The sequence below is a fragment of the Palaemon carinicauda genome, chromosome 1 (genome assembly GCF_036898095.1).
Source record: "Palaemon carinicauda isolate YSFRI2023 chromosome 1, ASM3689809v2, whole genome shotgun sequence".
NCBI lineage: Eukaryota > Metazoa > Arthropoda > Malacostraca > Decapoda > Palaemonidae > Palaemon > Palaemon carinicauda.
The window spans coordinates 250,396,283-250,411,212 of NC_090725.1; the positions used below are offsets into that span (position 1 = coordinate 250,396,283).

General features: G+C 42.9%; 1 protein-coding gene across 2 annotated transcripts in view; it reads right to left on the reverse strand.

Annotated features, from left to right (window-relative positions):
• LOC137655090 (serine-rich adhesin for platelets-like) overlaps window positions 1-14,930 on the reverse strand; it is a 258,167-nt gene that overhangs the window by 114,267 nt on the left and 128,970 nt on the right. For both annotated transcript variants that reach the window (XM_068388991.1, XM_068388984.1), the window contains one exon: window positions 8,089-8,299. In XM_068388991.1, the coding sequence (XP_068245092.1) occupies window positions 8,089-8,299 (211 nt within the window). The remainder of the gene's footprint in view (window positions 1-8,088; window positions 8,300-14,930) is intronic.

The following is a 14,930-nucleotide window of genomic DNA, read 5'->3' on the forward strand; positions in this document are numbered from 1 at the left end:
AAACCGTGGAACTAGGTTTCGAGGCCCTTTAAGCGAAAGTCAGTCCTTTCAGGACAGGTCCAGTGTCCTGGTTTTAACTATTCGGACAGCTCTGACCCTATGCAGTCATCGGAAGACTGCTCGCCGCCTAAACAAAAGCGTAACACAGACTCCGAGTCTTTTTGTAGGCAAGGTTTTGCAGTCACAGACGTTACCATCGTCTCTTACCGCAACCATTCCCGTTGATCCTAAATGGGTTGTACGGCAAGACATGCAGAATAAGCTTGCCTCTCTTATGGAAGACTATTCTGCCGATAAGGTTCACGTTGATCCTAGCCGTTATCTCATCGAGATCCTGGCCTTCAGCCGCCCAAACGAACCTTTGTGCGTCCTGTTGACGTTGGCGTAGCTAAGTCACGTCAGTCACGATATGTAGAGCCTCACTCGATGCGGTCACGTGTTGATTTTCAGCCGCATTTGGACGTTAGGCCGCTTCCTAATGCTCCTGTTGACGTTCAGGACGTTCGCCAGCCAGCGGAGTTGACTTGTTTTGACGCTGAGCGTCAACTACCGCAGTCTAGAGTTGTTTTGACTGCTCAGACTAGGCAGTCAAAACAGTCTCGAGTGGACGCCGAGCGTCCTCCCGCACCTGTTGTTGTTGACAGTTCACAGACTGTTAAGCAGTTACATGACGTTGCGTCCTGGTCCGCTACTAATGCACCAGTGCGTGTGGACTCTGCTTGTAAAGCATTGCCACCACGGTAGGTCTCTCCCTTGCTTGAGACTCGGCTATTGTCGGACAAGGTTCCTTCAGATGAGGAAGTTGCTGTTCCCCCTCCTACTGATATTCCCTTGAGGACTCTGTCAGGCGGAGAGGAGCCTAAAGCTGCTTAGCCCTCTATGGACTTTAAATAAATCATGCTGATTTTTAAGGATCTTTGTCCGGATCTTTTTGTAACTGCTGCTCCTCGTTCGCCTAAACATCAGAGTTTACACTAGGCCTAGCTACTTCGAAGCCGTTGTTTTATAAGCTAGTGCTCTCTCGCTCTTCTAAGAGAGCTTTACGTTTGCTAGGCGACTGGTTTATCACCAGGAGGAGTTTGGGGGAGACAGCCTTTGCTTTCCCTACTTTTAAGCTGGCTTATAGAGCGAGAGTCTGATATGACACGAGAGAAGTTCTCGGCTTGGGAGTTCCTGCCTCTGCCCAGATAGACTTCTCAAACCTCATAGACTCTCCCTGGCGCCTGGCCATGAGACGCTCCAAGATTTTACAGGTCAACTTCAGAGCTATTTTCGAGCGTTTGAAGTTTTGCTGTACAATTATGTCATGCATAAACAAGGCTTTCAGGGATAGCTCCAATGATCTGACAGCCACGTTCTCTGCAGGAACAAGTCCCTCAGGGATGGCTCCAATGATCTGGCAGCCATGTTCACTGCAGGAGTACGTAAGAGGCAAGTGCGCTCAATGTGTTCATTGTCAAGACAAACTTCACGATGAAGTCTACCAGGCTGTCTTGACAGCATTTATGGAAGGCGACTGGATGGTCTCTCCTGGACGACTGGCTTCTCAGAGCATCGTCCAGTCTTCGCTGTCTGCAGGATCTACATTGGACGTTGAGTCTGGCCAGGGAGTTGGGACTTTTGGTCAACCTAAAAGTCCCAACTGATCCCATCCCAGATTATTCTATATTTGGGGATGGAGATTCGCAGTCCAGTTTTTTTCGGGCTTTTCCGTCTGCTACCGAATAGAACAAGCCCTGCTCGAAGTCCAACTAATGCTGAAAAGAAAACGTTTGTTCAGTCAGGAGTTGGAACAGTCTCGTAGGGACTCTCTCATCCCTGGAGCAGTTTGTCTCACTAGGGAGACTACACCTTCTGCCTCTCCGGTTCCATCTAGTCTCTCACTGGAACTAGGACAAGACGTTAGAGACGGTATCATTCCCAGTCTCCGAACCAGTAAAGGCATGCCTGAAATGGTGGGACAGCAATATCAGTCTGAGAGAGGGACTATCCCTAGCAGTCAAGAACCCAAACCACGTGTTGTTCTCAGACGCGTCGGATTTGGGTTGGGGTGCGACCCTGGACGGTCGGGAATGCTCGGGTATGTGGACCTCAAGTCAGAAGAGCATGCACATCAACGGCAAGGAGCTATTAGCAGTCCCCTTGGCCTTGATGATATTCGAAAGCTTCTTCGAAACTAAGTGGTAGAGGTCAACTCAGACAACACCACAACTTCGGCGTACATCTCCAAGCAAGGAGGCACACACTCCTTCACGCTGCTCGAGATCGCAAGGGACCTTCTCTTATGGTCAAGAAATCGAGGCATCTCCCTGTTGACGAGATTCATCCAGGGGGACTTGAACGTCTTGGCACTGTCTCAGTCGGAGGGGTCAGGTGATACCCACGGAATGGACCCTCCACAAGGACGTGGGCAAGAGTCTTTGGGCGACTTGGGGTCAACTCACCATAGACCTCTTTGCCTCCTCGTTGACCAAAAGGTTACCAATCTATTGCTCTCCAGTCCTAGATACAGAAGCAATCCACATAGACGCGTTTCTACTGGATTGGTCTCTTCTGGACTTATATGCATTCCCACCATTCAAGATAGTCAACAAGGTACTGCAGAAGTTCGCCTCTCACGAAGGGACAAGGTTGACGTTGGTTGCTTCCCTCTGGCCCGCGAGAGTGTGGTTCACCGAGGTACTTCAATGGCTGGTAGACTTTCCTAGAAGTCTTCCTCTAAGGGTAGATCTGTTACGTCAGCCCCACGTAAAGAATGTCCATCAAAGCCTCCCCGCTCTTCGTCTGACTTCCTTCAGACTATCGAAAGACTCTCAAGAGCTCGAGGCTTTTCGAAGGAGGCAGCCAGTGCGATTGCAAGAGCGAGGAGAGCTTCTACCATTAGAGTATACCAGTCGAAGTGGGAAGTCTTTTGTGACTGGTGCATGTCAGCATCCGTGTCCTCGTCCAGTACCTCTGTAGCCCAAATCGCAGATTTTCTTTTACATCTGAGAAAGGTTCGCTCCCTTTCAGCTCCCATGATTAAGGGCTACAGGAGCATGTTGGCTTCGGTCTTTCGACATAGAGGCTTAGATCTTTCCAACAATAAAGATCTCCAAGATCTCCTTAAGTCTTTCGAGACCTCTAAGGAACGTCGTTTGGCAACTCCTGGATGGAACTTAGACGTGGTCATAAGGTTCCTCATGTCAGACAGGTTTGAGCCATTACATTCAGCCTCCCTGAAGGATCTCACCCTCAAGACATTTTTCCTAGTGTGCTTGGCTTCGGCTAAAAGGGTCAGTGAACTTCATGCCTTCAGTAAGAACATCGGTTTTTTCTACAGAAAAAGCCACTTGTTCACTTCAACTTGGTTTCCTGGCCAAAAAATGAACTGCCTTCTCGTCCTTGGCCTAATTCTTTTGATATTCCTTGCTTATCAGAGATCGTAGGCAACGAACTGGAAAGAGTATTATGTCCTGTTAGAGCTCTTAAGTTCTATTTAGCTCGTACTAAGTCATTACGAGGTAAATCTGAGGCATTATGGTGCTCAGTTAAGAAACCATCATTGCCTATGTCAAAGAATGCTTTGTCATATTTTATCAGATTTTTTAATACGAGAAGCTCATTCTCACTTGAATGAGAAAGACCGATGTTTGCTTAAGGTTAAGACGCACGAAGTTAGATCTATAGCAACCTCCGTGGCCTTCAAGCAAAATAAATCTCTGCAAAGTATTATGGACGCGACTTTTTGGAGAAGCAAGTCAGTGTTCGCGTCATTTTACTTAAAAGATGTCCAGACTCTTTACGAGGACTGCTACACACTGGGTCCATTCGTTGCAGCGAGTGCAGTAGTGGGTGAGGGTTCTACCACTACATTGCCCTAATTCCAATATCCTTTTTAATCTGTCTCTTGAAATGTTTTTTAATATTGTTTTTTGGGATGTACGGAAGGCTAAGAAGCCTTTCGCATCTTTGTTGATTTGGCGGGTGGTCAAAGTCATTTCTTGAGAGCGCCCAGATTAGGGTTTTGATGAGGTCCTGTTAGTATGGGTTGCAACCCTTTATACTTCAGCTCCTGGGAGTCTTTCAGCATCCTAAGAGGATCGCTGGGCTTCGTGAGGAAGACAGACTTACAAGGCAGAGTAATCGTCTAAGTCAACTTCCTTACCAGGTACCTATATATTTTGGTTTTGTTATATTGATAACTGTCAAAAACTCTTAGCTTATACGCTGTAAACTTAATTAACTCTGGTCTCTACCCACCGCCTTGGGTGTGAATCAGCTACTGTATTATATATTCACCGGCTAAGTTAAATATTTAAAAATGATATTTTAATTATAAAATAAATTTTTGAATATACTTACCCGGTGAATATATAAATTAAAGGCCCCTCCCTTCCTCCCCAATAGAGACGCAGCGGGACGAGAAGAATTGAAGGGTTTGTTTACATGCAAGAGTGGTATCTGGCCGATAGTTGGCGCTGGTGGTCACACCCGCAACCTTCATAGCGATCGCTCGCGAGTTTTTGAGTGTGTTTTCTGTCGAGCCGCTGAGTAGCAGCTATTATATATTCACCGGGTAAGTATATTCAAAAATTTATTTTATAATTAAAATATCATCTTACTGGAGAGACGACCTGAGCTTGCACGCTCTCCGACCCCGGGTCGCCTCAGGGCGCGTTTCACTCCGCCTGAGGTTAGCCCCATATATTAACATCATAAATTTTGGACTAACTAGTAGAATAGCCAAATTTGCCGATGACACTAAACTAGGCATAAATGCTGCGAACTCAGATGTAGAAGCCTTAAGAGAGGATCTAATGAAGTTAGGAGAATGCTCCAGAAAATGGCAAATGCCTATCAACTGTGGGAAATGTAAAGTTATGCACATAGGTTATAGTAACCCACAATCTGATTACTCACTACCGGGTAATGAAATAGAAAGTGTGGACCAGGAGAAAGATCTTGGTATTATCATCAGCAAGGATTTAAAGTTCACCAAATAGAGCATAAGTGTGAAAAGAAAGCACAAAAACTAATAGGTTACATAAAGTGACAATTCGAATACAGAAACAAAGACACGGTACTACAGCTATTCACATAAACAGTAAGACCCCATCTAGAATATGGAGTACAATTCAGGGCTCCAAGTATTCAGAAGGATATAGATGGACTGGAAGCAGTACAACCTAGGGCCACCAAACTAGTCCCAACACTAAGGCAATTTGAATATGGATGGAGGATGGAATATTTAAACTTATTTGATCTACAAACTCAACAACTAAGTGGACATTTAATACAGGCATTCAAAATTCTTAAAGGAATAACAAATGTAGATTGCAATAATCTATTCACGCTTAGCACAAATCAGTCCAGAGGTAACGGATACAAACTGGAATTGAAAAGATACACCACTACTCAATGTCGCAATTTCTTTATATTCAAAATAGCAAATACCTGGAACAGACTTCCAGCTGATGTAGTAAATAGTAACATAGTAAACGAGTTCAAGAATTAATTAGACAAGATTCCACTGGTGTAACCACCGGATGAGGGGAAGAAAAACCAGACAAAATATGATCTGAATCACCAGAAACAGAGAAGAAAAACCAGCGACCAAGGTACACAAATCAAAGAACCCTTCAGTATTCAAGGGCTTTTTCTTTACCTTAAAAGCCACCTTGCGCTGTAAAGGGATTTTGACGAGGGAAAAATCTATTTCTGGGCGAGGGACCTGTGTCGCCCAGTGAAATGCTCCTTATAGCACCATTTCCAAGGTATAAATACTGCTAAATATATCAGAGAAAAAAAGTTGCATGGAATACCAGGAATAAGCCCAGCTCGCTCACCCTTATAGGGTGTCGGTATAGAAACTGGGGCGTGGTAGAACCACTACCAGAGGTCCCATACCAATTAGTCTTCTCCTTCCTCAATATCCCCCGATACTAAGAGGTGCCGTTCTACATCCGACTACTGCCCGCTACTACGGCTACCCCCCCAACCCCTACCACTACCCACTCTTCTTCCCTCATTCCTTTTCTAACACCGTGATACCCACACACGTTTGTTTTCATAGCTTCTTTGTGTCTGTGTTTTGAAGAAGTCTGACATCTTGGAGATCCCTACTCCTAAGTTAAGTATTGTAATTATCTGTTTTGATAATTCTAGGTAGCGACACACGTTAAATTAATAATATTGTTCATTTTAGCCTCAGCGGCATTGTGTGATGCCTTCCCTCACGAGCATATTTGGCAGCCATTTTGGTGTCGCTACCTCCGAGAGCTTTGTTGTTTACAACTTTCAATTAGTTCCTCATACTAATTGTAGTCTTATTTATTTAGCTCCAGACATCTTATACAGTGTTTTAGCATGGTTATTGAAGTTTATTAACGTTTGAGTATTATTCAGGCTATTTTGGCGCTCAGTTAGTTAGCCTACCCGACCGGGCAGTACGCGGCTTCAGAGGGTAGCCTACACCATGAGCCTCCCCTTCAATATACGTATTTTATATCTAGGTTAGGATGTTCCTTTTGAGTATAATGCGGGGAATCGGAACACGTTTTACTTTATATAAGATGTTATCCTTAAGTCATTGTACTACCTGACCAGGTCGGCATTATACCCGATTTTGGAGGGTTAGTTATTGTTTAGAGCAGTTTAGTCTTCCTGACCAAGTCTGCAATTACCTGATTATGGAGAGTTTAGCTATACGCTCGTATCACGTTGTGTTCCTCTCCCTATTTCCCCCCTTTTTACTCAATTTATGTCGTTATAGCCTATTTTACTCTAAAACACATATGTCAAGTAATTATTATTATTATTTTATTTAATCTGCATGCTTTAGTGGGAAGCCATAAGCCTACCGCCTCATCGGGTATTTCCTTTGTGTCTCGGAGGGTAGTCCCACCCGACCGGCCACAGTGGTCACCTAATCTCGAGCCAGCCACTCTCCTTGGTTATCCCCCTCTCCCTATAGGACTATTCACCACACCCTACCTCGGGAAGTAGGCTTGACTCACATTCTTTTAGAGAGTGGGAAGACATCTGAGATAGAGGCCTGGCTCACACGCTTCGTGCGTCGACGCGAGTAGCTCTCTCTCCTCGACTCATCGTGGTTGGCCACCAGACGCGCGGGACTGGGTATGCTCCTCGCCTCGTACCTTGCAACCACCCGCCCTCCCCCTATTTCCCTGGTACTCCATCTTTTTGATGATTAACATAAGCCGTCATCTTCTATCAGACCACGATTGGCTGATGTTACAACGAGAAGACAGATCACCTACCTTGTCTCAGCAATTAGAACAATCATTATGAGGATCATACTCCCTGCACCTCATCCATATCCCAAGAGGAGGACAGCTTCTGACCGGATTTGAAAAAGGAATTGCAGGTGAATCCTGAGACTCCAGGGTTGCCCAAAAATAAGCCAAATCAATGATAATCCCACATGGATATCTAAAAAATGACACTAACATATGCAATTGGTTGTACTGTAATATAAGAACCAACAAACACACAAAAGAATGAGAGAACTTCTAGGCAAAAAGATATTGTAAATTCACAAGAGCAAATGAGCAGTTTACAGCTCAAGTGCTCAATAACAATTGTTTGTCAAAGTGAATGGACAGCCAGTTCAAATCAGTGTTGCCAAAGGGGGAACAGAATAGAAGGTAGCAGAGTTGCCAATGTGGTTAAAATTTTAGTGGCTTTAGGAGATTCAGGGCTAGATGAATTATACTGAGTTAATGTTCATTAGTAACAATATTTCAATTAAAAATAGGAAGAAAAAATAACGGCACACAAGTTTGTCTAATTTTGACTTTAAAGGTTTACTTTGCTTACCAGTGAGGTGGCTGAGATGTATTAAGCTGTACTAACAACTTGGTCACTCATCGATGTGGCGACTGCCACACTAGGCCAGGCAGAACTATTTTTCAAATTACGGACAAAACTTTTAAACTTCTTAGAAGGAATAGCAATTAATCTCGGGTAAGAGTCATTATAACAGTTTACAAAAGCAAACATTCTTATATTGTTTGCACTACAGTAAAAATGTACAAATTGATCAGTTAAACTTTTATGAGTACTCAACATACAAAAACTTCATACCTGTATGACTTGAAAAAGAAGAAATGAACCTTGTTGAATCTCTGGACCCAAATCCATCCTTTTTAATCAAAGAATGTTTCTTAGACTTGGTGGATCTCTGAACAGAATATTCTTCAACTGAATGAAGCTCTGATTTCAGAGGAGAAAGTTCAGAAATTTGTTCTTCGTCAAGCTGGTCTTTCATCTCACCATCATTTTTTACAACTTCTTCCTAAAATAAATCAATTAATGCAAATAAAGTTGAAAATATATAATGACTGGAATAAAAATAGAACAAAATTAATAAGTTTACATGTTTCCTACCTCTACAAACTTAAGGCCTTTGTAAAAGGATTGGATTTATGAATTTGGGCTATGTAGCCTGGTACCGGGGCCTATGAGGCTATTCAGCACCCTAGTGCATCTAGGGTAAAACCCTTGTGTTTATGCTACTATGTAAAAGTTAGAAGAGGTTGGACAGCAAGATGTTAGAAATGAAGCAAGAACAGAGGTAGAGCAGAATTAAATTAAATATAAAATTTAGGCCTTAAGCCAAGCACTGGGGCATCAAAGCCCATTCGGTGCTATATAATATACATTAATCAATCATACCCATAATCTCAAAACATTTGATATCTTTTTAACTTATAAAATCAATCACACAACTTTCATACATTAACATCTGAAGGCTTAATAAAGGATTAAAAATATTAAAAAATTAATTAATAAAATTAATTAAAGCTTGTGATATAAACCAATACTCTGTATATTTTTTTTTCAAATCCAGGGTATCATGTGTCCTCTGAATATTAAAAACAGGACAATCGACTAAAGTATATTAATATCTATTGTCACTTGACAGGTATTACAAAGAGGCGCCTGTTTCCCTTCCCCACTCTTCACTTAAATATTTGTGGGTTACATGTGTATGGCCAATATGCAGTCTAGTTAAAATTATATCATCCCTCCTCCTTTGTAGAATTATCCACCAAAGGGGGGGATTTGTTTCAATTTTGTATTGGTGGTTAGTTCAGACCACTGAGCCTGCCAGTTATATGTACAGTGAAAATGTATCTTACTTTTAAGGTCTTTTTAAGGAATATTTTTGAAGGATGGGTTAAATAGCCCTGAAGCTTCCTTAACTGCCTTATCTATTAGTTCGTTTCCATCCACCCTAACGTGGGCAGGGACCCAACAGAAGTGTACACTGATATTCTTACTAGACTGAAGAAGTACTAACCAGTCCTGCACCTCTTGTACTAAATGATGGCTAGCATAATTTGTTCAACTGAGAGTAAAATGCTATTGGATTACCATCTTCAAGAATATGCCAGACTGCGAGAATTATTGCATACAGCTCAGCAGTAAATACTGAACAAGAGGATGGAAGTTTCTTTCTAATAACAATATCAACCTCCCCCACAACTGCACTACCAACTCCTGCAGCCAATTTGATATCATTCATAAAAAAACATGTTTCCCATGATGTTGAGCAGCATGATTTAAAAACTCACTTTTCATTACCTTACTGGGTAAGGTATTTTTCATCCTGCCATAAAACATACTTTAACAGGTGGATTACATCAAGGGATAGACTTGGGATATCCTACCTCTGCTATCAGTGCTGTTTACAAACCTACAACTTTGGCATGATTTTTTAGCTGTACTTCCAAAGGCTTGGGCACTCTTGTTCAGTTAGGAGCTCAATCTAAAGGATCCCTAACATATTTACTGTTATGATTATTTCTCATAGAGAGGGACCTAGCTAAAAACCTCAAACTCAACTCCTCTCTGTGGATGGAAAGAGGAGGCATGCCAGAATCCACATACAGACTATCAATGGGAGATATTCTGTAAGCACCAGTGCAGATGCGGAGCTCCATATTATGAACAACATCAAGTTTTTCAAGTAAAGTCTTAGTAGCTGACCCATAAATTTGACATGCAAAGTCTAACTTGCTCAGACACAAAGATGTATAAATTCAAGGCAAAGTTGTTCTATCAGCACCCCAATCAAAATGTGATACAACTTTCAAGATGTTTAGTCACTATCTAACACTGATAAATAGTCATTCATAAGGGAACTAAAGGTCATTTTCTTGTCAAAAATTACCCTAAGACACTCCACATTATCTTCATTTATCAAAATACTATTATTTCAGAAAAGGGTGGGGATCTCTTCTCTTTTATGGGTACGAATAAAAGAAATGGCTTTGGTCTTCTGAGGAGAGAACATGAATTCCCGAGAATTTGCCCATGCGGAAGCAGCATTTATAGCAATTAGAGCAGAAGGATGTAAAGCACATACAGCTAGTGGACAAAGGAACATTGCAGAGACCCTCGAGTAGTACCTAGTTACCGTGTAAGGTGCACTGATGGCACTACCATATTAAATGGGAAATATTTTCAGCAAAACTGGAATGACTGTTGAATTTGTTAATGAGGTAGTTTACTACAAGTGGTGAGCCCTGCCCACTTTCTGTCAAAGATTCTTCACTTTTCACCTTCAGCATAGAACTGTGGTTGACATGGGAAGTATAACTTTATAGGACTTGGGTTTCTATTGGAAAAATTTGAATTAATTGTAAAATCCATTACAGTAATCCCTCACCATATCACAGTTCACCTATCACTCCCCCAGTATATCTCAGCCTTACAAACATATTATATGTAAATCTATATTGAGGACTCCTTTTTATATTGAGGGTTTCTGAGGCCAGACAAGTTTTATAGTTTTCATATTCTAATTATTTTTAGTAAAAAATAGTCATTTTTTGGAGGGGTCCAGCTTGGAATGTAACACCTGCAATAGTCAGTTGTCTTCTGCCCATCTTAGCATTCCCAATGTTAGATGGCAAAGTTGCTGTGAAAAAGGTACTGCCTTGTTTGTTCTACTTAAGCCACTACCGTGCTGATGTTGTTGTCAACACCATCGAGTGATCCACCAGGAACTGCTCAAGGGCTACGAAGGCTGCCTTCATCTCTAGGAGATTTATGTGACGGTACCTTTCGGACACTGACCAGAACCCAGAGGCCATGTGAAGCAGCAAGTGGGTCGCTCTTTCTTTTGATGCATCTAAAGGAGCATCAATTTCGGGGAAGGGACGAGCAGGTACCCCTCGGCGGAGATTCCTATCTGTCACCCACCATCTCAGGTCCGTCTTCTGCTCAGGTTCCATATTGACAAGAGTATCCGGAGATTCCTCATGCTGAGCCACCTGGATTTTGGCTATTAATGAAGGAATTGGATTCGTTGGAGTCCGTTGTGGACTAGATGAACCAGAGTCAAACGGTGACCTATGAGACGTAGCCACTGCTGGCTGGGAGCGCATCTCATTGAAGGAAGAGACTTGCCACCTCTTTCTGCCTCTGGATAGCGTCATCTTAGGGAAGGCTTTCTGCAGGTTGGTGTCGATGATCATGCCTAGGAATACCCGTCTCCAATAAGGAAGCAAGGATTACTTCTTGATATTTACCGCATTCCTCAGATTACAGTAAACTTAAGGAGTTTGCCTTGGTGTTGAAAAAGGGAAGCCAATTGTTCTGGAGTCTTAGAAGACAGAAGCCAATCCTGTAGGCCCAGGTTGACACTAGGGTAAAAACTCTCATGAAAATCTGAGGTGCTGTCGAAAGACTGAAGCACTGCACCTTGAACTGGTATTGCCTGTATGATCCTTAGATACTTCTTTGATGACGGATGTACTGGGATCTGTAAGTATGCGTCCTAAGGGTCCAGCCTCCACAAGAAGTCCTGGGATCTTGGTATTTAGTTGACTATGTCTGCTGTCTCCCTGCTGAACGGAGTTTGTTGAACAAAATTGTTCCAGCAGGAGAGGTTGAATACTGGAGAAATCTACAGGAAAGTTGACTGTAGAGGCTCGTTGATTCTTGATGAAAAACGTAATCATGCAATGATGACGTAACGCCTGAGTCCGTCCATGTGTCCGTACGGATGTTCGGATTCCCGTAGATTATAGAGAGACCCACCATCGCACCCCAACTTGAAGATGTGCAAGTTCTTTTTAGCCAAACTGTAGCTTCTTTGCCCTTATAGTTGACCTCTGTCACTCGTGGGGGTTCGCGAACAACTCGTGTTCGAGTATGCCCTCGTAGGAGAAAGCTCTTCGTCCAACTTACATCACCTGTTCAAAGCCGGAGATCCATGTAAGTCAATCCCAATACTCCCACGGGAGTTTGGCGAGGGGTACTATGCGATCCATAAAGGATTTACTACAGGGACTGAAGGAGCCCTGTTGGTTGGACGAGTCATGTTGGTTGAATAAGATATGAGTACTCCAAACTCTTAAGAGAGAATCATAGCCACTATAGAAAACATCAGGCCAATGCTTTGGACTTCGTATTTCTACCACTGCCCAGGCAGACTCAGGTTGAGAGAGAGTGTTATCGTCTGAGCGCTGACAAACAAGACCAGGATCAAGCTTTTGGTTGGCCGTATATAGCCTTTCCAGAGGAGAATCCTGATGATGGAGGGATGAAGTCACTTGCACAAGTCAAGAGGGAGCCCGGGCCTATGGTGACAGGGTGTAAGAGGAGAGGATTCCTTGAATCTATGTTTTCTATAGTCCCTAAACGTAAGCAAGAGCTGATTCAATCACCTAGAAAATTTGGGGATGAATAGAAAGAAACCCCAAGGGGTTATGTCTAACGAGACTGTTGTCTTATGCAGGTGCTGAATATCACAAGGAATCAGAACCCGAAACCATGAAGTGATCCGACGAGCTCTTTAACTCATGGAGAAAAGTTGGGGAAAATAATCCAAAAAGATTAATTTCCCACAGGTCCCATTCCGAATCACAGGGAAAAGTGGCAGAAGCGAATAATTGGAAGACCTCTATTGCGACAACTACTGTGTAGAACTATGTTCTACCTGCCTGGTGAGGTCCGGCGGCTTTTGGGTGAGAGCATAAGCGTGATTAACGTAGATCTTGTCATCCAATGAAGATGTCGACTTGTAAAGTAACCATATGCCAAAAGGATAAAGGCAGGGGACAGAGGAGGCGACCTAATTGTTAACGCACACGGCACGTCAGCCCAGTAGTAGTAGTAGTAGTAGTAGTAACAGTAGTGGTTCGATGAACGTTTGTGAAGGACGAACGTTCATGGACATGACGAGAACCAGTGAGCTGATGAAGTTTACGCATCCACATGCACGAGCTCTTTAAACCTCTGCATATCTTGAAGTGTCTCGAGAGCTGAAGCTCATGTCGATAAGTTTTAAATGCACCTGGAACCCGATCCAATGAACTTGTGTGAAAACAACAAGTTCCAGGTGGTAAGTGAGGTATTAAGAACCAAGGCTGACATGTGCACTGTACCCCTCCCATCCCTGGCCAGTGCTGGGTTAGATTCCAAGAATGGAGTGTGCACTAATCTCTTTCAATTGCATGCCATGGTAAGCGCTACTGAGGTAGAGCGAACCGAAGAAAATGTAGGTTGAAGTTGTGTGCTGCCACCGTCAAGGGCGCACTGAAGTAGAGCACACTTGTGTGCTATCGCGGACGTGAGAGCTGGCATTGATGAGGTAGCGCTAGCTCTTGTTCTGAATAAAGCGTCTAGTGAGTGTCGTCTTCACTTTCAGAGCCTTTCTTGGGTTGACTCTTTATTGGCTGTCTGCACAGCTACAAGAGAGCTTCTAGAGCATGATGGAGTCAGCAATCACTTGGGGAACCCCACATGCTGCAAAGCTCTGAAAAACTAGCAAATGTAAAACTGAGTACAGTACTCTGGGATCCTGAGGCCTACTGCCCTAGGACCGATCCAGGGAGCATACGGTACTACCAAGCTTCAGTGGGCTGCAAACTCGATAGGAAGAGAAAAAAGCAATGCAGTACAGCTTCTTGGGGACCATATTGGGCATTGCCAAGGATGGCACCAAAGAGGCCCTGGCCTTCATTTTCCTTTTCAAAGAAAATGTCTGCCACTAAATGGGAGGTTACAATCTACAGTCAGCACAAGAGGATGATTGCAAACAATCAAGCTCCCTCCAAGAAGCACAGTGAGTGTGGATCTATAGTCAGTACTGCTATAATCCTTATGCAGACCTCATCATTTTTTTTGCATTTATGAACAACATCCAGCTTCACTTCCACAATAAGAGCTAAGCCAACAATCAACCCTTCAAAGTAAATACATAAATAAAAATATTAACATTTTTGAAAAAGATGCAGTAGTATGCCTGTACTCGTTGCAGCTGAAGACAAAAGTGTAGTCTGACAGGAAAGTAAGCTGTGCTATCACCTACGCTCACCACTTATGGTTTATTACCTCGTTAACAAATTCAATGGCGGTTCCATCTTTGTTGAACATATTACCCCATTTTAAAGGACAAAAGGTTTGAATGCATGTGGGAACACTATAGTTGTAAAGCTGTAAAGTAATACTTTGGAATATATTTTAAAACAAATATAATGTTTATTACCTGCCATGAGTCTAAATAGGTACTGAAGGAATACCAGAATAGTTCTTTTAAAAGGAAAACTGCGCGTATATGTTTAATCTTTTCACAAACAAAAACACACTCGAATCTTTCTTTCCCTTCAGCTACATCATTTGCAGAAAACCTATAGGTAGTAGGTTGGCCAGGGCACCAGCCGCCCGTTGAGATACTACCGCTAGAGAGAGGGGGTCCTTTGACTGGCCAGACAGTAACATATTGGATCCTTCTCTCTGGTTACGGTTCTTTCCCTTTGCCTACACAGACACCGAATAGTCTGGCCTATTCTTTACAGATTCTCCTCTGTCCTCATACACCTGACAACACTGAGATTACTAAACAATTCTTCTTCACCCTAGGGGTTAACTACGGCAATGTAATTGTTCAGTGGCTACTTTCCTCTTGGTAA